The 24613-nt window shown below is 40.5% G+C and overlaps 1 protein-coding gene across 2 annotated transcripts in view; it reads left to right on the top strand.

The window, feature by feature from the left end:
- The window catches only part of KLHL1 (kelch like family member 1), a 501813-nt gene that overhangs the window by 351233 nt on the left and 125967 nt on the right, over positions 1–24613 (top strand). For both annotated transcript variants that reach the window (XM_074982861.1, XM_074982860.1), the window contains one exon: positions 20890–21076. In XM_074982861.1, the coding sequence (XP_074838962.1) occupies positions 20890–21076 (187 nt within the window). The remainder of the gene's footprint in view (positions 1–20889; positions 21077–24613) is intronic.

Genomic DNA, 24613 nt, shown 5'->3' with positions numbered 1-24613 from the left:
GCCTCTACATCCATGGTGGCAAGGATGGTGTTGTCAGGAACTTTTCCAATGATTTGTAATTTCCTCAGAAAGTCAGTGGTGTCTTGGAGATAGTTGAGAGTGCTGGTGGCATAGGGTATGAGGAGGGAGTCCATATAACTGGATAGTCTGGTGGTAAGGGTGCCAATACCCGAAATGATAGGGCGTCTGGGGTTTCCAGGTTTGTGGATTTTGGGAAGTAAATAGAATAATCCAGGATGGGGCTCAGACTGTGTGTCTGAGTGAATAAGGTCCCGAGTGGCAGCAGGGAGTTCCTTAAGTGGTTGTATTTCTTTTGGAATTCCAAAGTGGGATCAGTGGAGAAAGGTCTGTAAAATTTGGTTTTGGAGAGTTGTCTGTCTATCTCCTGTTCATAGACTTATTCATGATGACAACAACACCCCCTTTGTCAGCTGCTTTGATTATAATGTCTGGGTTATTTTTGAGACTCCGGACAGCATAGCGTTCAGCATAGTTGAGATTCTGTCTCATTTGGTATTGTTTGCATATAATGTCAGTCTGAGCGTGGTTGCAGAAGCGTTGTACATAGAAATCTGGACTTTCACTATGACTGTTGGGGGAGTCCACACAGAGTTCTTCTTCTTTAGGTGTTGGTAGAGGGTGTCGAGAGAGTCAGACTCTTGTTTGTAGGTGTGTTGGAAGAATTCCCTTAGATGGAGGCAGCGAAAGAAGGCTTCAGGGTCACCACAGAATTGTATTAAGTTGGTGGAGGAAGTGGGGCAGAAGCAAATACCCCTGGATAAGAGGGACTCTTCTGCTGGGCTAAGTTGGTAGCTGGAAAGGTTAACAGGATTGTTAGTTGAGCTGTTGTTGTTGTAGTTGTAGTATCCTGAGGTATGAAGTAATTTAGAAAATTTATTCTCTCTTCTTTTTTGTAGGAAGTGGAAGTGTGTTGTATAAATTTCTTGTCTAGAACAAGTAAAGCCTCATTCTGTGGGGTCTTTAAAAAGGGACAGAATGAAGCACAGTCCCAACACTGACTGCTTCGAAATGTAACTGCCCCATGGTGGCTTGTGGTAGGTGGCTTACCCTTATCAATGAGAAGTCGAGAAAACTTGATGAACAGCCTGCTCAAAAGCTTCAGTCTGCTGGGTGCTCTCAGAACGTGGTAACAAGGTCCATAATGCAGATGACTCAAACAATTTCTGTCACTGGGGAAAGAGACTTCTGAAAAATCGCCATTTGATTTCAATAGGAAGGGAATGAGGGCAATGCAATCTGGAAAGATGACATCACACACCCACAACTTGTGGGGCATTTCCCATAATGCACTAGCAAAAAACCCAGAATGCCATGGAGCTGAGGGAACTGTGGGATAGGTTCCCACAGGGCACAGCAGCAACAGTCAAAGTTTGGGTATTTAGTGAAGATGCACTAAGGCAACTTTGTGGGCAGCTGTGGATACTCAACTTTGACTTTATAAAATCCAGTGTTAAAGTCAACTTTAGTAAATTTGACTTTTTTTGTAGTGTAGATATAACCTGAGGTTTTTATCATCATCGACACCTGTTCTGAGCAAAAAGAATTATATTTGGAGAATAGCTAGGACTAGCTTTATTTTGTTATAAAATTTTATTGTGTAAGTACTGTGTAAAAGTGTAAAGAAAATAGATGTTTACAACTATTCATACATTTAGCTTTTTTTCTCTTTTTATAAAGGTCATTATATTCCACAAGATATTTCTCACTGGATACCAAAAATTCTAAAATACAAACACACTACACAATATTTAACCTCCAAATGAGATCTTCTTTTAAAAATGCTTTCACGTTTTCTGATAAAGGTGTTATATGTACACATTGTTTATAGTTACTGAAGTGCGTAACATTCTAAAAATTCCTAAACCACATCTCGTATACTTTCAGAGTTACTTAAATCAGTTTTCTTATTGATTTTTTTCTCTTTTCCTTGCTGTTCCTAATGCCATCATTTTACATGAGGCATGCAGACTTTAAAAAAGCCTTATACATTGGTGTACTGCTTTATAAAATATCCTACAAAGACTTGGTTTGGACTATGTCACCACTTCCTATAATAACATGTTTTACCTCAGGATGTATAGTAGAATACCTGCAATAACCAAACACATTATTAAATTATTTAACTGAATTAATATTCTGGAAAGTGAAAATACAGCTATATAAATGTTATAAAATGCACATCTGCAAGTGCTTTGAGAACCTTGCATGGAAGTATAAACAGTGTAAATTACTGTTATTAAATTAACTCATTTGTTTCCCCCTCCATTAAAAATGAAATTTTACTTCTGCCACCAATATAATAAGGCTTTTAAAACTATTTTAGCATGCTTTCCTGTCATACATAATATTTAAAAGTCTTGCACATAGGCTTAAAATGATTATTATGGTTCATTCAAGCTGCGTCTACACGTGCACGCTACTTCGAAGTAGCGGCACCAACTTCGACGTTAGGCGGCGAGACGTCGAAGTCGCTAACCTCATGAGGAGATAGGAATAGCGCCCTACTTCGACGTTCAACGTCGAAGTAGGAACCGTGTAGACGATCTGCGTCCCGCAACATCGAAATTGCTGGGTCCTCCATGGCGGCCATCAGCTGGGGGGTTGAGAGATGCTCTCTCTCCAGCCCCTGCGGGGCTCTATGGTCACTGTGGGCAGCAGCCCTTAGCTCAGGGCTTCTGGCTGCTTCTGCGGCAGCTGGGGATCTATGCTGCAGGCACAGGGTCTGCAACCACTTGTCAGCTCTGTGGATCTTGTGTTGTTTAGTGCAACTGTGTCTGGGAGGGGCCCTTTAAGGGAGCGGCTTGCTGTTGAGTCCGCCCTGTGACCCTGTCTGCAGCTGTGCCTGGCATCCCTATTTCGATGTGTGCTACTTTGACGTGTAGACGTTCCCTCGCTGCGCCTATTTCGATGTTGGGCTGAGCAACGTCGAAGTTGAACATCGACGTTGCCGGCCCTGGAGGACGTGTAGACGTTATTCATCGAAATAAGCTATTTCGATGTTGGCTGCACGTGTAGACGTAGCCTCAGATTGCTGACCAAATGCAGTTCCCCAGGCCCTTGTTAATGTGTCACCAGCTGAGCACCAAAAAAGTGGAGTGATGAGATGATAGGGTCAAGCCTGGTTTATTCTGGAAAACTAGGTTGGCACAACTATGGCTGTGGCCACACTTGGCCAAAATATGAAAATGGTCATTTCGAAGATTATTAATGAGGCGCTGAATTGAATATTCAGTGCCTCATTAGCATTAGGATACTTCCGGCCGGAGCACTTTGAAAGCACCGCTTTCTAACTCACAGGGTTTGTTATGGCTAGACGGGGGTCCTTCTCGAAAGGACCCCGCACATTTCAAAATCCCCTTATTCTCTCCACTGAGAGGAATAAGGGACTTTCAAAATGTTCAAGGTCCTTTTGAAAAGGACCCCTGTGTAGCTGCGCCAAGGCGCGAGTGTTCGAAAGCGGTGCTTTTGAAGCACTCTGGCCGGAAGCATCCTAATTCTAATGAGGTGCTGAATATTCAATTCAGTGCCTCATTAGTAATCTTCGAAATGGCCATTTGCATGGCCATTTCGAAGTTTTGGTCAAGTGTGGCCACAGCCTATGATATTCAGTGGTATTCAAAATTCACACCCTTGTGCAGCATAGGTAAATGCTCCTAAGTCCCCATGTAGACTGAGCTAAACTGATGGAACTATTTTGTTAACCAAGCTGTTGCCTCTTGTGGAGGTGAAGTAGCTACAATGGTGGATGAATGCCTTCTGTTTGCAAAGGTAATATCTACACCGAAGTGGTGCAATGGCACAGCTTTACCACTTCTATGCTTTAAATGTTGATAAGTCCTGAGTCTCATACATACTGGATTTTCTTCTGTTACAGAGGTTCCCCAGCCTTTACTACTGACTAAAGCACTGAATCGGGCAAAAACTTAAGTACATGTTTAAGACGACCCCTATTTTGGTTTAAATTGTAGGCATCTTCTGAAATCTCAAACTTCAATCTGATTTAAGTACTTGATTAAATGTTTTTATGAGTCAGAGCCTCCATTTGTATGGGGAATAAGAAGTAAGCTTGAATATAATTGAAAGAACAGAATGGACGGTTGTTGACAGGATCTTAAAAATATACTTAAAGCTAAGCCATTCAAGGTTTTCATAGTTAAAATATTTATTAATTTCAGTATTAGAGGAGAGAATACTGTGAGCAGTCTTGATATAACTTATGAAGATCCTTAATTTTCACTCTGTAAGTTTAACTGATAAAAAGTTATATTAGGGAATGCTGTTTTTAAATATGAGCTTTTAAGTAAGGAGAGAGAATCTGAAATTGCCAACAGGGAATTTGGAATAACAAGCATGTTTTGATACCTGATGCTTCCCAATACTAGTAGTAATGTACAGAAGAAAAATTAACTACCAACTCTCAAGATGCATGTTTCCTCAGTTCAGCTGTTTTGGCACTATGACCCTTGTTTATTTATATATTGCAAAAGGTGATCTTGCCGCTTTAAGTTCTTACTACAAAAGTTGTCAGATAACACAGAAATAGAAAATGGATCTCTATCTTTTTTTCTCTCTCTCTCACTCTCTCTCTCCCCACTGAGTTATGGGAAGCTGTGGCCAGCATTTCCCTGACGGGCCATGTGCCAAAGGTTGCCAACCCCGGTCCAATCAAAAATAACTTATTGTGGCTTCAAACAACTTTCCTGGGTGTCAATTTATACTAAGTACTCTCCAGCATTCATTATTTTCCTGACATTCAAGATATTTGCTTAATTTCATCCTGCTGCTCTTCAATTCATCTTCTTCTACACAATTCATTTTCCTTCATGGTAGTTTCACACTTCAGTGGTTATTTTTTATTTGTGTGGCAGTACAACCTCAGAGTCCCATCCCACAGATGAGGACTCTGAACTGCTAAAAGGTCCACAAATACAGAACATTAAGATAATTGATGTATTCCAATACCAGAAAGAGATCACTGTGACCATCTAATTCAACCTCTTGCAAAACACAGGCCATAGAATAGCCACAGAATAATTTCTAGAGGAAATCTTTTAAAATAACATTCAGTCTTGATTTTAAAATTGTCAGTGATGGAAAATCCAACATGACATTATGGCATTTCTCCCAAAATGTTAATTGCTCACACAGTTAAAGATGCATACCTGATTCATCATCTCAGTTTGTCCTGCTTCAATGTCCAGTCATTGGATTATGTTATATTTTACTCTGCTGTCCTGAAAAGCCCATAATTTAAACAAAATAAATTTTTCCCATGCAGCTATTTATAGGCCGTTATCAAGTCATGAAGTCTGTTTCTTAAATTAAATAGATTAGGCTCTTTTGAGTCTGTCAATTTAAGACACCTTGTCTTGTCTTTAATCGTTGTGGCTTTTCTCTGCATGCTCTCTAATTTATCAACCTCTTTTTTGAATTGTGGACATGACAACAGAACAGAGTATTGCAGCGGCAGTCATAATAGTGCCAAATTCAGAAGTAAAATAATGTTACATGACCAGTAAGTGAGTTATGCATCCTAGGATTGCATTAGTGTTTTTCACCATGACATTGCATTGAGAGCTCATATTCAACTGTGTATCCCTGATGATCCCAATATTCTTAAAAACTTCTAGACAATTACACTAAAGCTGGGTCAACGCTACAAAGTTCTGTCTACAGAAGTCATTGTTGACAGAGTTTTTTTGCCAACAGAACCTCTCTCTGCAGAACTCGTCCACACCTAATAGGGGCTCCCCGGCTGTGTCTACACTTGCATTCCTCTTTTGAAAGAGGAATGCATATGAGGGAAATTGAAAATGCAAATGAGGTGCAAACTTGCATATGTGGTACCTCATTTGCATATTCTTATTTTGAAATAGCTTCTTTTGAAAGAAGAAAACCAGTGTAGACACTGCTCTTTCAAAAGTAAACCCCATCTTCAAAAGAAGCCTTCTTCCCTTTTTTTATGAGAAGAAGGATTCTTTTGAAGATGGAGTTTACTTTCCAAAGAGCAGTGTCTACACTGGTTTTCTTCTTTCAAAAGAAGCTATTTTAAAATAAAAATATGCAAATGAGATGTCATATATTCAAATTTGCATCTCATTTGCATTTTCGATTTCCCTTATTTGCATACATCTTTTGAAAGAGGAATGCAAGTGTAGACACAGCCTCCCTGTTGATGCCCTCTCTCAACAGAGAGCAGCCAGACTGCCCAGCCTTCTGTTGACAGAAAAGCCAACTGGAGGGTTTGCAAACAGGGCTGCTGGATAATCTGGAAGCCCTCTCTGTTGACCATGTCTACACTACACCCCAGAATGTCTACACTATTTTTCTGTCTACAGAACCTACAGAGGCACTACGCCTCAAATTTCCAAGACATAACTCTGATGAGAAAAATGTTGTGTTCTGTCAACAGATTCTAGACAGAATGCATTTGTAGTGTGGACGCTCCCTAATTTTGTCAACAGAAGGCCTTCTCTCTAGAGAAAATTTGTAGTGTAGACACAGCTTTGCTGTTTAGGTGTTTGGGTTTATGCTTCTGAAATGAGGCCATGATGAAAATTAGGATCAAACTGGACCTTTAAAAGGATGTATGGATGTTGAGCACCCATCTGACTGTACCATGTCAACAGGTTGCTCAACTAGTTTTCCCCTGATGAAGAAACACCAAAGAGGTGGGCTTCAGAAGCTCATGCCCATGATACCCAAGTGGAACAAACTGGCTCCATGCAACTAGGGAAAGACTTCATATAATTCTCAAGGAAAGAAGATACCATGCAAAAGTGGTAGTGTATTGTTAGTGTATCTGACTGAAGGAGCCAGGTTTGAAGTTGAGAGAGAGAGAGAGAGAGAGAAATCTGTGAGTCTTCACCCCATAAAAGTGAAGAACACTCTAGGGAGGCCATTGCACTGATGTCTCCAACATGAGGTGAGGAGACCATTTGAAGTATTTGCTCCAGACTTATTATGAATTCCCAAGACTAAACAGAAGAGAAGGAAAGAATCCTAGAAGACGTTAGTGTCTAATGGCTACTGGAAGGAGCCATTATCCTGTCAGAAGTAGTAGTGGATAAAAAAGAGAAGGAAAAATTAAGGAAGCATTCGAAGATAGAAAAGGTGTGGAAAGAATGAAGGGATTGCCATGCCCTTTCTAGTAATAAAAAAGAGAAAGAGAGACCACAAACTCCATTCCATCATAGAAAATCCCCCAAGCCACACAATTTGGAAAGGGAGAGTACTGGCACCTTGAGGCAGAGAGAAGCCATGTAAAATGTTTGTAGTCCAGGGCCAGCCAGCCCCCATGGCACATGGTGCCTTGGGGGGCCAGCCCCCTAAAATTTTTGTGGCCCAAGCCATATCCCTAGCTCATGGTGCCTTGGGGAGGGGTCAGCCCTGGAGACTGTTGAGAAACCTGTTGACATGGTTTAATCAGTTGTGCACTGAGGGGCATGGGGGTGTGGCAGCCCTGTAAAATTTCTGACTCGGGGGCCAGTTCCCTGCCGCATGGTGTAAATTCCAGAGGTTTAAGCTTTTAAGAATGAGCCCTAGAAAATCTCAAAACAGTTCCTTGCAGGAAAGAAGCCTTTGCCTCATGCAGAACAGGACATTCCTCTATCTGGAAGCATGATCCACACTGCACAACTGCCATGTGTAGTGGTGGGGTGAGGGCTAGCCTGAGAGCCACATAGCACCTGGAGGAGGGGCTGCCACATACAAATAAGAAGTGTGGAAAAGAAGTTTCTCTGCCTCTCCGGCTATATCTTGTGCAGGGAAGAGGTCTTCACCCTGCTCAGGGAAGGACATGAAACTGTCTGTAAGCATGGTCCCCACAGCCCAGCTGCCACTTGGTGTGGTGTGGCAAGGGCTAGCCCACGAGGCAAAATGAGATCCTGGCTCCCCTCATGGCTCCATGAAAGGGCTCTGTTGAAACTCTGAGAAATCATGGCTAAATGCAATCAGCACACTGGCCAGAAAGAAAATGAATTCAAATTGCTGGACTTCCTGTTTCCTAGTTCTTGCATACCTGGAGGGCAGTGGAGGTGACAGAAACCAGAATGGACACTTTCAGAGGATTGTGGGATACACCTAGAGGCCAATAAAATTGATTTAACATCTCGGATGGAAATGTCTGAGGCAGGTTTTGGTATTCTGCTGAAGACCCCCTATATAAATCATAAAGTCTGGAGTAGGCCTGCAATGCTATAATTCAGAAACCCAGTTAGCATGAGTAGAAAGCTACCCCTGCTTGCCCCTGCCACCGGCTCCTCTCACTCACAAGTCTCAGGGAAGATCATACCACCTCGGACATCTTGGAGGTTGGAGGGCGGGATAGTTGACCCAGCAACCACTTTCCAAGAAGAAGCCATGCATGTGAGAGATAGGATATAGCACCATCCCATTTGCTGTCCCAGGCTGGTGCTCAAAACAAACATGTTATTACTCTATGCTGTTACTGTCTCTTTTGCTTTAATCCTCTAGATAATGCACCCCTAGATACACCCGTGTGAAGGCATCATTATTCCTAGAGACACATCATTAATCCAATTAGACACATAGATGTCATTAAATGTCTGCTTTGTTTAAGTAACTTGTTAAGGAAAAACACTTGTACTAGAGATAACGTGTTCTGTAAGCTATGGGCAGGGACACTCAGAAACCTTTTTAGATTATTGGCTTTTCATGCTGATTTTGTCTTGCTGCTAGAACCTATTCAGGCTTGGATAACACCCATCCTTTAGTGCTTGGATGACACCCATGCTTCTTTGCCCCTCCCCCCCGCCACCTATCAGCATCCTATATAATCAATTTTAACTTATTGTCTGGCAGTGCTCCACTGAGCCCTGATGGGCGAAGTGACACTCCACCAGTGCTGTGTGTAATAAACCCTCCTCCTTGCTTCATGGACAATGTCCAGACTTTGTTTCAACATAAAGTAACTCTGTTTCCAAACTAGCACTAATTTTTAAATTCAAACTTGGCATTACACCGCATCAGAGGGGGCCGGACAAGAAAGTCAATCTTAGCACCCATCAAAGTTGACCTAATGATATTTTCAGTGAAGACAGTCACGTTGTAAAATAGAGCTAACTGCCTTAAAATTGACTTTATGCTCTAGTGTAACAATAGCGGCAGTTTATTTTTTCAGAATATGTGGTATGCCCACTTGTGTATCTGAACAGGTTCTACAGCAATACTGGGAGACTTTCAGAGAAAAAAAAATCCTCTCCTAAGAGATTTTCAGATTTCTACGGATAGGGCCCTTGCAATCAATGCAAAAACTTTTGTTGTCTTTTAGCAAGAGTACAGTCAATCCTTAACTGAACATAGATTCACAGGGTTATATACAATGGCCATATAAAGTGTATTGAAGTGCTAATAATTTCATCAGGTATGATCTGATATAAGCATACAAATATTCCTGTTACATAACAACTTTGATGTGCTTTCTGAAGACATTAGAATAGTGTTTCCTCTTAACAGGCTTTGGGACAGGGAACCAGTAGCATAAGGGAAGGTAAACTGATAAGAAAAAAGAATCAGAACTTTTTTTTCTACTGCAGTTACCAAAGTCTGCATGTCAGCAAATCAGAGAGCAGAAGAGCCCCACTGAAACACCACTAAATCAAATCCTATCATTAAGAAACATGCGTTTTGATCTTTATTTTTTTCCCATACAGTCTGTTCTTCTCCTGCCTGCCTGTACTCAGAAGTTTTCAAATAGCTATCTCCTTAGTACAGTGCCACTGGCCCTTGGCTATATGGCACTTATGTTCTCAAATGCTACATACGGTTTAATTCAAGTCCTTCTGAACGATAACACTTCTTTTTGCAGTTGTTCTGTAACACAAAATAATTTTAGAAAGTCCAATGTCAGATGTGGTTTGCCCCCCTGCTAGTCCACTTCCAGGCAAAACAGGGTATTTAGTTCACAAAATTTCACATTTAACATCTTTTCAGCTACAGCTGCTGTAGCCAGCCCTCATGGGATGCTTGGGGCCAGGCCATGTTTTAACCTTTCCTTTGAAGATTTTCAAATTAAGAATTTAAATCAGTGATCTCCAAGGTGAATTTCAATTTCTTCAAATAATGGAGAATATACTGAAGAGAATAATAGAAATGAAATATAGAGAAGAGAAGCCATTCAGTCTCATGCGCACCATTTCAAATTTGGGGGGAGGATGCTAACTGTGATTGTAGGGATTACTTAGGCTACGAAAAGTCTAGGTTTCTTGTTTGGTTGTTTTGTTTTGTTTTTACGCTGACAGAAGCTCTATCTAATTCCTATATAAATAAAGAAAAATAAATATTAGATGCACTCAGCTCTAATACTGACAGGTTCTGATACCTGGTGGCAAGGTGTTTAAAGGAGGCTGGTTAAGTTCAAATTTTTATGTATAGTCTTTGTTACTAACTCTTGAATACAACAATTGAAACAGTTGTAGAAAAATCAATATAATGTTCTATCATTTAGGCAATATACTTTTTCCAGTTCACCCGGCATGGAATATATCATCTATCTTGTGGAAACATCTTACTATAGTAAGTACTCATGAGTTTATATTGCACTTGTCTGGGGCCTCTAAGAGATATTACGTTCTATGAAAAATAGTAGATTAGAAACTGACTTTAAACAGGAGTGAAACTGTCTCTTCCAAGTCAATTTTACTTTAGTATATGACAAAGATTAGTCATTTTCCATAAGACTCCACAATACTACAGTGACTGAGGTGTAGTTTTCACAAGTGTGTATTTTAAACCAAACACCAGAAAAAATCCGTATTTTAAACCTGAGGGGGAAAATGAGTCTTCTGAGCTACACCAAGACCATACAAGCAGGAAAGAGAATAAAACAGGTACAAGAGCTCTGGCAGCTCTTCTTCTTGAAGAAAAAAATGTTGAGTCAAATCTTTCAGTCCTTATTAAGATAAAATGTGTTTTTCTGTCCAGCACCTCCACTCAGAGATATTAACATATCCTGAATAACAATGCACTTCATAAGGAACTACCTGTGTCATCCTGTGTAGAGCTACTCTCAGGAGCATCAGAACCAGGATAAAAGCAGAGTGGGGGTTAGAAGGCCTGCCCTTCTCTTTCACCCTGCTCCTTGCACATCCTCTTGCCCTCGTGCTTCTCTTCTTACCGGGTGGCTCTTACCAGAGGAGGTAGGATCTCAGGGGTGAGGGAAGGAGAAGGGGCAGGGCCTCTGAAAGGGACCACGCCTTACTGCAAGGGGAATCTAAGGCCCACCTCAACTCCCACACACTAGCAGGGAGAGTGGCCACTAGCAGGGGCAGTGTCTTGCAACACAGGAGCTGATCACCTCATCAGTTTCCCCACCATGAAGCACAGAGTCCCATGCCCTGCCACAGCTGGAGCAGCCCAGCACTGAACCCCCTGCCCACTTGCCATTATTCCTCTTGCCACTCCCAGAGTGCCCTGGCTCAGCCTCAACCATGCTAAGAGGATCCACTACATTTCGGACGCACTTCCTGAGCTCCAAGCCAGCCCAAGCTGGAGCCTGACAGGGCCATGGGAGGGGCACCAAACATGCCACCCAAGCTCTGGAACTGCCTCACTGGGGACAGATGATTTTCCCACCCAGCCCAGGTGCTGCTATGATGAGAGAGAGAAGGGAGGAGTCCTTTGTCCTCACAGTAGTCCCAGAACACCCACCTTCACTCCAAACTTCACCCCTTGGCCAGAGCCCCAACACTTTGTCCCAACCCTGAGCCTTTCATTGCCCTCTCCACCCCAGAGCTTGCACCCCACGACCAGAGCCCTCACACCCCTGCACCCCAACCCTCTGTGCCGGGTGTGGACCCCTCACAAGCTCAGAACCCCTTCGTCCCACACCCACCACATTTATTTTGTAATGTTTACTAGTATGAAAGTGGTGCATCACCCTTCTGAGTTTCCATTGTAATGCGTGGGCTTACACATGTGTTCCATTTATGAGCTCAACTGTGAGAAATCAGCCAAAGTGTATAAAATATCACAATAACTTATACATTTTGGTGGGAAAAGATGCCAAAGGGAGATGAACTACATTTGTCCACAAATAAAAACACCTACTGATACAATTCAAGGACTTTTTTAAGATAATATATAAAGTGTGGCATTATAAATCAATACATCACAAATGGGGGCCAGGAATCAGGTCTACCTCTTCAATAAAATAGAGTAAACTCTGTTTCAACTGGCATTCAAATAACTGGACTAATTGAGCTAACTAAATAACTATTAACTGGCATTCCATCATGGCCCACAGCTATTCTGCTCTCCCGCCCACAGTGGCTCCTCATGCCACACAGCCATATGCTAAGCCACCCAGAGTGGATCCTGGCACAGGACGACCATGTGCCCAAAACAGCTCCTTGCGCTATGGACTTAGCCACATAGAGTGGCTCACACCACCCCACCACAGCGAGAATGGCTCCTCATGCAGCCATGCACCAAGCCTCGCAGAGCATATTGGCACCTCCAGCATATCTGGCATACTTGAATATCCAGCAACCTCCCAGTCCTGGGGTTGCTGGATATCAAAGCATTTACTGTAATGAGGGGATTATTCATTCTGCCTATCACTCTCCTTGTAGGGCCCTGAAAATATGACTTTTTTGTGGGATGTTGAGGGGGGGATCAAAAATAAGTTGTGTGCCAGCAATGTCTGACTATGTTGAGCTTCACCATCATGGCTGCAACTCCCACCATCTCCTGAGACCCTAGGATGTACCATCACACTGCTTGGCCCTTGTCATTCTGAGCCTGAAAGATCTCCTAGACAATCCAGGCCAGCCAGAGGGACCCAGATGACATTCCCACCTCCTGGTGGTTTGTCTAATTCCAAACCACAGTAGGGATCTGAGACTTTTCACATACGCAGTCTGTAGTACGTCATTTTCCTTCCATGCATGATTTTGATTTTTTTCTGTTTCTTGTCCTTTTTTTTTTTTTGCCTCATCTCAGACAGGACTGCGTGCTTTGCAACACTTCCATAAGTACGTGGTCAGAGACAGATAAATGTAGAGCCCTACGTGGTTTCATAGTGGTACAAATACACCAGATCTTAGAGTGGCTAATAAGGCATGTTCTGTACCTATGACGTTGCCCTCTGTTGCATTCCTGCTTCTCCATTTTAGTCCCCAGTGCTGCCACATATACAAGCGACATAGGTTTCCCTTTTCCTACTGTTTCAGAGCTCTTCTTAAAAGAGCAGAACAAGAGACAGGAAAAGGTGTTCTTTTCTGAGCTACCAGCACAGCTACTGTGGGCAGGAAGTAATTATTAGCACCAACCTGTGCACCAGCCATCTGCCCAGGACCACTCCCAAGTTCCTGATAACCAGCTGAAAAGGGAGCCCTAAATAAACCAACAACAAGCTGTTTTTAATTAAGACTACCAATAAAACTTACAGGAAATGTTTGACAACAAATTGTGAGCCCATTTTAGCCCAATTCAAGCATTGGTACATTTTGTAGACTTGGATAAAGGATGTTCATATATCTGCAAAATTGCCCCAGCAACTGCTTGTAAATTTCTCAGATGCACATCTCAAACATTTATGATGTTTATTTTCATTTTGTGGAGATAATGGGTTATGTTGCCTGAGAGAAGAAAATGAGGATCACAGAGGGAAGCTTCTTCCTCTCTCAATCTATCTATTTCCCTCTTTCTTTGTCCTTGGCAGAGGATGGAGGGGTTCCTAGTACAGATAGACAGACGTTCATCATAATTGAAACGAAAAGCAAACGTGCAAAGTTGGTTTGTCTACAGGTTACTTGAATCAAACTAAGGATGAAATCTGTAATCCCTTTTGGTTGAAATTAAACTTTCAGGGTTTACCCATTTAGATACTTACTAGGCTGAGGATTTGAAGTTAATGGATGATTGGGCTTTCAAATAAGCTATGTGGAGTTAGAATGATCTTGTTGATAGCAATTACGGCTCTATAGTTAGGTCTGGTATTGTGCATGGAATGTTTAACTGTGTATACTCTTTTGCTTATTTCAAAAATAAATCAAAGATATATGGTCATATTTAGTTGTAGAAACATCTGAACTCAGATTCGAGCAGTTTGACTTTGTCGTTCTGATTATTACACCTTCCATATGGAGAGAATCCATGTGGCTTGTGTAAAATGCCTCCCTCTCCTATCTGAGGCACAAAGTTACAGTTTTTGAGGATTCAGCTCAGCACAAACTGATGAATTTAGAATACATTTATTTTCTAGAAGACAGGAAACGAATCTATTTTATGAGAAAAACTATGACATCAGCTAATTTAGTTTCAGATATTCTACATGACACTTCTTGAAGATGTAATTTGCAGTGACAGAAACCTAATATTTGCTTTGCTGGGTTGTTCAATCAAAATTATGTTTTAATCTTCTGTATCTTGAAGAAACTTCTGCAGCATCATTGGCAGCTATAATTTCTAAATGTACAGTACAGTAAACTCATATCTAGCAGCCCCAGGACAGGAAGGTTGTTGGATATTCAAACATTCTGTATAATAGAGAGGTATAGATAGCAATGCAGAACATTAAAGAAAAACAAGATTGGATATTAAGAAACAAAAAATTATTCTGAGTACTTTATTTATGAACGACAATAATACTGTACACTGTAAACTGATACCATATTGCTGTATTTATTTGTATTTACTTTCACGATTCTTGTTCTTACAGAAAACATAACTAAAGCATAATTATGGTTAAAATGCCAGTTATCTGAGAGTTGTGAATAATAACATGCCAGATATGAAAGAGTTTGCTAGTCACTAAAACCTTTGATGCTAGGTCAGATTATTAGGAAATATACGAGTGAACCATTTGTGCTGTAGTTGTTAAATTTGTCATCCTATTTTGTTTCTAGTTGTCATATTTTTCATTTGGGAAAAACAGTTACACATAAAAGTTTATAACTTATGTTAGGTATCAGAATAAAAACAGCCAATATGCATTTAAAGTCTTGCTACTTTTGCAGTTATATCTAGTCTCAGAAAATATTTGCATTAATAATGAGAAAAAATCCTGAAATACAGGTAATACCAATAGCTTCTTACATGGATTCTTAAATGAGGAATACTCCGTACAAGCTAGTTTTCAAATACATTCAACTTAATAAGAGATCTAGGCTATGTCTACACTAGCCCCGCCTTTTGAAAGGGGGATGCTAATGAGACACGTTGGGATATGTTAATGAGGTGATGCCATGAACATGCAGCACCTCATTAGCATAATGCCAGCTGCACGTGCTTTGGAACTGCCGGTTTTGAAATGCATGCTGCCCGTGTAGTCGGAGGGCCTTTCGAAATGGACCCCTGATTTTGAAAGTTTCTTATTCCCAAAACCAAGTGGAAATAAGGGGCTTTCAAAATCAGGGGGTCATTTTGAAAGGCCCCGCAGCTACAAGGGCAGCATGCATTTCGAAACCGGCTGTTTTGAAGCGTGCGTGGCTGCCACTATGCTAATGAGGTGCTTCATATTCATGGTAGAGCCTCATTAGCATATTCCAAAGTGCCACATGACCATAACCCCTCTGAAAGGAGGGGCTAGGGTGGCCGTGGCCCTAGTGTTGCCTATCTTCGGGTAGCCCAGCTTTCCCAGTTTGTCGTCTTCTCCCTGGGTGATGAAAAGAAACTTCACTATGTAGAGAAGAGCAGGAGGAGCTTGTGTTGGCTGATAATGTCAAAGGGAGTGCATCCATTTCCGTATCCTTCTTTCTAGGGTAAAATCTTCCCATCCTCTGCCTCACTTTTCACCCAAAAGGAGAAGAAAGTGATTGCTAGAGTTAAACATTTAACATGAAGTATTTGTTTTGAAATAATTTAGTTTTCTTTTATATAGTAAATTGTACTTATAGAAAGGTTCATCAACATCCAGTGTACTACTGAGGGACATTATAGAGTTCAAAATAATTAAGCATCCTGCTCTCCACACATACACATCACAATAATGAAAACAAAAAGCAGTCAAGTAGCACTTTAAAGACTAGCAAAATGGTTTATTAGGTGAGCTTTCGTGGGACAGACCCACTTCTTCAAACCATAGCCAGACCAGAACAGACTCAATATTTAAGGCACAGAGAACCAAAAACGGTAAGCAAGGAGGACAAATCAGAAAAGGATAACAAAGGTGAGCAAATCAGAGAGTGGAGGGGTGGGGGGGAAGGTCAAGAATTAGATTGAGCCAAGTATGCAGACAAGCCCCTATAGTGACTCACCTTTATTATCTGTTTCTGATTTTTCCTCCTTGCTTACTGTTTTTCGTTCTCTGTGCCTTAAATATTGAGTCTGTTCTGGTCTGGCTATAGTCTGAAGAAGTGGGTCTGTCCCACGAAAGCTCACCTAATAAACAATTTTGCTAGTCTTTAAAGTGCTATTTGACTGCTTTTTGTTTTGATAGTGTATAGACTAACACGGCTTCCTCTTTGTTACTAATCACAATAATGAGTTATGCAAGGGAATTTCTACCATTAGCTGAGTTTCCAACTTAGAACATATAGTGGGAGAAGAATAAAACCCACAGGCTGCATCTCCAGTTGCCACTTCTTCTGGAAGAAGTGGCATGCTAATGAGTTAAACGGAAGATTCTCACGAGGCCTGGGTGGAAATTTTCCATGCCTTATTAGCATATCAGCACGTGGTTCAGAGTCCAGAAGAAGCTCTTCCGGACTCTGAATTACAAGTGGAGATGCACAGCCCACGGGGATCTTCCAGAAGGAAACCCTCTTTCCATTTGTACTTTGGAGTCTGAACTCTGGACCACGTGCTGATATGCTAATGAGGTGCAGAAAATTTGCATCCATGCCTCTTTAGCATCTTCCAGTTAGCAGCCACAAAAAGAAGAATATCTCTAACCTGTTTGGACTCTACAGCTATGTCTACACAGCAGCATTATTTTGTAATAAGCTATTCTGGAAGGCTGTGTCTACACTTGCATTCCTCTTTTGAAAGAGGCATGCAAATTATGGAAATTGAAAATGCAAATGAGGTGCAGATTTACCTATCTGGCACATCATTTGCATATTCTTTCAAAAGTGCTTCCCATAAATATGTACATATAATTCTGCACCTCATTTTCATTTTCGATTTCCCTCGTTTGCATTCCTCTTTGAACAGAGGAATGCAAGTGTAGACACAGCCCAGAGATGTCAAGGTTTTCTAGGGTTAAGCAAGATGTTCACAGTGGCTTAGTTTAGGTTAGACTTGAAGGGCTTGCTTCCTCAAGTTTCTACTAATTTTTGAAATTTAAGATTGTAAATAATTTGTATATATATGTTACCTGTTTTAATCTTGTAAGTAATTCCTTTTCCTATTAATTCATTGGTATGTAGGTTATTATAGGCTTGACTACAAGTGTTGTCTTTGATGTGAGATTTAAGGTATACTTTCGCTGGAGTAAGTTACTGGTCTTTTGCGGCTGGGGGTAACCATAATATTATGTGATTTTTGGTTTAAGGGATCATTTATCACAAAGGTATGCTTACCATTGTGACACAATAAATAATAGTTTCTACGGCCGTTTCTACACAGGCCACGTTCTTCAAAAGTGGCATGGTAATACTTGGCCCGAAATATGCTAATGAGGCGTGGATGCAAATTCCCCTCACCTCATTAGCATAATGTCACATGATTTGGAGTCCAGAAGACCATTCTTCTGGACTCCAAAATGCCATGTGGAAGCCTGGTCATCCTGAAGCTGCGCAGCCACTGGTCATCTGTCTGGTCCCCTAGCACAAGGCAGTCCCAGCTGTTGGTGCTGTTGGGAAAGCCCCAGTGTCCCAGATCACTGGGATGGGGCACAGCTGCTGCCCCTGTTAGAAGGCCTGCAGGAGGGGGCCTATGTGGCTGGTTCCTCAGCGTTTTAGATGGTATTATGCATATATAGAATATGAGTTAAGTAACATTTAGCACTTTCAAAATCTATATAAATTACATGTTCCCTTTGTGTTTGGAGGAAAATACCTTTATTGATTTTTAGATCACCAGTCACATCAAACGTGATGAAATCTCATCAGCCTCAGAATGGATGTTATCTTCTCTGGAAATGTGCCTTGTACTTAACAGGACACATTATATCATATGGTAGAGTTGTACACAATATGAAAATAATGATTTTCATATATTTGAGGATGAAACTGAACAATTGTTTTGTTGCACCTTTAGTAATGATTCTGTGTGAAATTTCTCCGGCAGTAACTTTATATCTGAACCAAATAACAGAATCCTGGAGGCATATTTTCAGCACATGCAGTTTATCATTTACATAACCTGAAGATCTTCCCCCAAAAGCAAAATTTCTACCAAACACTCCTCCTTGACTCTGGAATCATAATTATCTGAATCCCTCTCATGTTTCAAAGGGTGAACAAATAGGTTTTCTTTCCTACCCAAGCCAGTGGCACCTTGTTGCTCTCTCTTTAGCAAAAGAGAGAGAAATTAAATTTGCATTCATCTGATTGCACGATTCCTTTTGCAGTTTATGTTGCTTTTTTCTGAAGTTTAATGTCAGGTGCATGTTCTGTGTCCTTTTTCTCCCATTTTCTCTGAGTTCTGACCTCTTGACTTTCTAATTCTTTTACTATTATAATCTTTACAAAAATTAGCTCACTGTTCCTGCTTGCATAAAAAAACATTTATTCCAGAGCAGTTTATACATAATCAATCCATTGTTTCTAACCAGTTTTAATAGCCTGTTCTCTCCAAATTACTGGATTTTAACACTGGCATGTTTCTATTATTCTTTGAGAGGGAGAAAAAGACGAAGAGAAGAAAGTTGATGTGATAAACAGCATATAACAATCACTAGGATAGACATTTTTAAGAGGGCTGTACCTTTCAAGCAAGATGTATGAGTGTAAAAAGGAAAAGATTTGTTGCAGTCCCAGGAGCTTGCAATTTCTAAAACTAAAACACGCATGAGTAATGATGTGAGGATTTCCTTGCTTAATACTCATTTGTTAATTGACATAGTCAATTAATGGAAACATAAAATACATTTCAAAGATTTTGCAATTTGTTACCTTCTTTCTGGCTATCTACCCATTGTCTAAGATTGCAACACTTCTTATGCTCAATGGACCAAACAGCCAAAACTTACCCTTTGGGCAACTGTTCAGTAGAATTACATTAGCTCAGATATATAGAAACAGGTACTTAAATGGTGCCCCGTAACCCACAAACAGCAATATAAAATCACTACAGTAAATGTAGAGTAAACCTTGACTTCCCTAATTTCGGTTTTCTCAACATTGTTACTGTTCCCTGAATCTAAAGTTTTTATAGGAACCAAATTTCCATTTTTCTGAGTCTCCAATAATCAGAGGTTTACAAAGTCTTTAAACATTGCAATAATTGAATCTTACCTTTGTTAACTTATTCAAAGGGATACTTGTATTCTGTTATCTATTCTTTCATCTTCTAATGCATCTTTTGGTCCTGAGACAAGTGTGCTCAAAGACATCTTGGGGACAACTAAGACAAGGGACAGATATCTCAAATATGCTACTCAGTGCCCCCCCCCTTATAAAAATTTCTAGATCCTACCACACTAAAATATGTTTTTAAACTTACTTACTCATTTGGGCAAACAATTTCTTCAGGCATCTATTACCCATGGTTATTAATTGCAACTCCTGTTCTATTTTCAAGAGATGCAGTCATTTTATTAGTGTACATTGAGCAGAAAGTGGCATAGCTGTGTGCAGTGCTAAGTCAGATTGCTGCTTACATCTACAGCTGAAGCAGAAAAAATATCCAGAAAAGCCAGCAGAAACATTCAATTGAATAGCTAAATTATGTAACAGAAAATAATTACAGTGAATGTCTGTAAACCACAGTTTGGAATACTAGAGAATACTAACAAAGTGTAACCTACAAAGGCCACATCTACACCAGCAAGTTCTTTCAAAATAGTTTTCAAAAGAAGGGGCTGTTTCAAAATATCCAGCAGAACATCTACACACAAAAAGCATTCTTTCGAAATTAAGTAAAAAAACCACGTCTCTCCTTTCGAAAGCACTCTTCCACTCCTGTTTCAGGAAAATCACCTTCTTCTGAAAGCTTCTTTCGAAAGAAAATGTCTGTAAATGTTCTGTGGCAAAGAGCAATAATAGCGGCACCAGATTTTTCGATCCCTGACCCATTCTTTTGAAAGATTGGGTGCTGTGTGGACTCTCTCTTTCGAAAAAGCAGATCACTCTTTTGAACTCTTTTGATTTTTTGTGTGTAGATGCACTCTTTCTAAAGTTCTTTCAGAAGAGATCTTCCAGAAGGACTTCTTTCGAAAGATCACTGTCGTGTAGATGTAGCCAAAGTATATTGTCCCATCTAATGACATTGAGAGCACTTTTGCTGAGAATAATGAATCTGCTTTACAACCTTATCTAATGAGCAGCTGGCTTTTAGCTCATGTTCCAAGCTCCAACGATCCCAAGTCTGATGCCTTGTATGGAGACAAAAAGGCTCTGCTGGCCTTATAAAAGGATGTGAGCTAATAAGTATGTTTCTGATAATTTAAATATGAATGCTTTTTACCTACAATGGGAACCATTAGAAATAACATTTGTCCACTTACCATGCTGTGGTTTACAAGAGTGTTTCCCAAGTAGCAAATACCTCCCATATCTTTTATATTGTGAGCAAGTAGCTGTTCTAAATGTGTTTTCATGATTAACAAAGTATTGCCCATTTCTTGTATAAAACATTTGGAAATGGATGAGATTGACAGATGTTGTCTGCAACATGATGTTACATTTAGTGTTACTTTTGTAATCAATATTGTTATATTTCTGGTGTCTTTTCCTTTGCAAAGTGCTATTTATCCAGGATTACTGTGTGATTATTGATTCATGCTTCTGTCATTCACAGATATTGGCTGACCTAGAAAATCATGCACTTTTTAAGGATGACTTGGAATGTCAGAAACTCATTCTGGAAGCTATGAAATACCATCTTTTACCAGAAAGAAGAACTCTGATGCAAAGTCCAAGGACTAAACCTAGAAAATCTACAGTTGGAACACTGTATGCTGTTGGAGGAATGGACAACAACAAAGGTATTAGATGTTTGTTTGTTTTTGTTAGCTTGTTTGTTTCATTAAACAGTTTATGCTTTGGAGCTGTGGCTATATTCTGCCTGATGGCAAATAATGAAATAATTATATTCGACGGTTTTTGGTCTAATTCAGTTAGAAGTATATTTGAAGGTTTTTGGCCTGTAGAAACTCCACTAGTTTTCACAGGCAAAATGTGGCTCTCAGAGAGAATTTTCCATTTCTTACTGATGGGAAATGACTCATTTCCAACAAATGGATCTTGAAGTGCACCTAAATTTATGGTCATAAATATCACGTAAGACCTGGGAAATGATGTTTTGTATTCCACTGAGTACTATTTGAAAGTACTCTGCCCTAACACCGTCAAAACTGGTTCATCTCCTTTTATAAGGTACCACTTATAAATCTTTATTTTCAGTTGTTCACTTTTGAGACTAATAAAAATTTATCACCATTTTACACTATTTCATTTTATGAAGATTAAATTACTTCTTAATTGAGAAAATAAATGAAGTTCTACTGCCTTGTCTCATTATAAAAATTATACTTTCCAGAAATCATTTCATTTAAGTTGGAGAAATTAGAAAGCAATGAAAATTGGACCAGACTTACGGCACACGTTCCTATTCCATTATTCCTAGCTGGAGTAGTCCAGCAACCAGCCTGCTTTTGTCAAAGTAAACGCTTAAGAGCATCAAGGGAGCACCAAGAGGCAAGGGCTGGGACAGGTGGTAGTTCGATCCCAAGATCCAAATAAGAGCTTTTTAACTGCAGCAACTTCAATATACACTGTTCGAGCTGGAATCACCGTGGCTGCTAGCGCCAGACTTGCCCTCCAGTGGATCCTTGTTAAAGGATTTAAAGTGTACTCATTCCAATTACTTGAAAGAGTCCTGTCTTGTTATATTTTGTCAGTACTTCCTCGGATCAGAAGTAGGTAATTTGTGTGCCTGCTGCCTTTCTCGGATGTGGTAGCCAGATACAGCATGGATACCATCCCCCTTTCCAGCATCTTATCCCTCACACAAAAGGAGGGAGGTGGGGTCCTAACAATGGGACCAGGTTTGGAGCATGGAGAATTGATTGGAGCCCACATATAGCTGAAAGCGAGTAAGAAAGGAACAATAACCTGCATTATGTGGGTATTGCTGGATAGCTCCCAGATAAATTAAGTTTACAAAGTTATTACCTAAATAAACAAAATATTCCTCTATTGTCTTTTTTCCTGCATATTTGGGACAACAGTTATGCTTCTTCTAGAACAGAGTTTCTCAGACGTGTTTTCAACCCCTAAGTGGTTGATGCAGGGTGACACACAAAGGACATTTTGTAGGTTTTGATCAAAGTGATGCAATAATGTGAGAGACATGCAGAAAGGTGGGAAAAGAGAGGTTCTGAAAATATCTGAGAAGTGTAAGTGGATTAAGGAGGATATCAAATAGACTGTAAAAAGGCTCAGGAGAGATGTTCTTATCAGCTCTGGATATGTATATGTTTACACATATATTTACAAAAGTTGATTTTGAATATATGTATTTATATGTAGCTGTCAGCTATTGATTTGCATAGTAAATTCAGAGGCAGTAGAAAATATTGAAGTTTGACGTATATTTAAAAGTCACGAAGTCTTTGAATCCTAATTTAATTGTTCCCTAGAAATGTGTTTCTGCAAATTATGAATTTGGTAGCAGGAAAGCAAAGAAACCTTTGAAATGGCCTTGAAAGGACCTTTTGAATCCCATCTCTAATTAGATACTACAAGGTACACTTGGGGAGTGTGTGTGTGTGTGTGTGTGTGCGCGCACATGTTTTAAACACCTGCAGGATATAAATCCACAGCAATTTACTATGTTGCATATTAATGGTTTCCCTGGTTACAAATCTTCTGGACAATTCAGATTGTATGTTGATTTCTAGTCACATGACATTTAAGATGTAACCCAGAGGTGGGCAATAATTTTTGGTCAGGGGGACACTCCAGAATTTGTTAAGTGGTCAAGGGCTGCATGCTTCCGTGATATTAATGGAGGAGGTGTGGGATCTGGGATGGAGGTTCGGTGCATAAAGGAGACTGTGGGAAGGGACTGGCATGTAAGAGCGGGTGTGGGATCTGGCAGGGAGTGGAGAAGGGGGTTGTGACCTGGGGCAGAGGTGCAGTAGAGGATACAGGGACTTAGGTTTTTGACTTAGTGTAGCAGATTGGGGTGCATGGTCTGGGAGGTGGTTGTGATCTGGAGGAGGGGTGGAAGGATACAGGATCAGGGAAGGGGTATGAATGCAGGAGTGGGGGTGCAGAACTTGAAGCTGAGATGGAGCTGGGATGCAGGGGAGGGACAGAGGGCTAGGCAGGAGTCAGGGCCTGGGGTGCCAGAGACAGGCTCTAGCCAAGAGGCTTACCTGGGTGGCTCCCAGCCAACAGCCCAGCAGGTTCCTTAGTTAGAGTCTCTGTCCTCCATGCCCTGCACATGCTCAGAGCAGGTTCAGGAGCCATGTGTACTGTTCTGATTGCTCCAAGCCAGGGGAGGGGTACTTCATATGCTGCCTGTTGTGCAAACTGCCAACTTCTGTTGGCTCAAAAGTGACCAAAGGGAGATGCAAGATTTTGCTCGGTGCGGGGGCACAAAGCCATGCAGCCATTTTTTCTGGGGGGAGGTGAGACAGGAGGGGAGCTGGGTTCAGCAGCTTGGCAGCCCAAATTTGTCTGCGTGCTGTATTTTGCTTGGCCCTGGTACAACCTGTGCCTGCTTAGATATCGCAGTGGTTCACTAAAGATTTCCTCACAGTTGCAAATGTGTCTAATTCTTCAAGCTTGGCTAAAAATAAATGTTCGGAGTGGTGGGGAGGGCATGAAACCCCATTAAGGTACAACTGAGTATCTGTTGCTTTGCTCTACAAAGCTGTTTCTTTTGCATGTATCATTACATGAAAAGAATCAGAAAAAAGATGAAAACAAGTGAAAGTGGCATCAGTGCACGTAAACATGAGAGCAGGTTGTGTGTTTTGAGCAACTGATGTGACTTCATAAAGCAACTTTTAACCTTTCATCCGTATGATGATACTATCAGTGTATTTTCACCCCATCAAAGGTTTATGTGTGGAAGGGGAGTCATACTAATCTTCACTTTCTTCATGAAAATAATTGACTGTAACAGTGCACAGCTTGTTTACAAAGATGTACTTTAAAATGCCTGTGGCTGTTTCCCTCCGCAACTGAAACTGTTATTTAGATGAATTAGATGTACTAAGCAAGTAAGTAGTTCAGTAGCTGGCATATAACGAAGGAGGTTGGCCCTATGTACTACAAAATTATTTTAATGTTACCTCCTACACTATATAATAAAAGAGTAATATGGGCCAAAAACTTTATTTTGAAACCTCTGCTACAATTATTTTCTTCCTCATAAAAAGGGAACATTAAGCCCTATCAGTAAATGACTGGCATCATGAGTTAAAAAAACAAATCAATACTTCTACAGCATAGAAATATCTATAGAAATTATAAAAGAGCATATTTTATTGTATGTTAGCTCTCTTACT

Source organism: Carettochelys insculpta, chromosome 1, assembly GCF_033958435.1.
Source record: "Carettochelys insculpta isolate YL-2023 chromosome 1, ASM3395843v1, whole genome shotgun sequence".
In the NCBI taxonomy this organism is placed as follows: domain Eukaryota; kingdom Metazoa; phylum Chordata; order Testudines; family Carettochelyidae; genus Carettochelys; species Carettochelys insculpta.
This window is presented reverse-complemented; position numbering and strand designations above follow the sequence as displayed.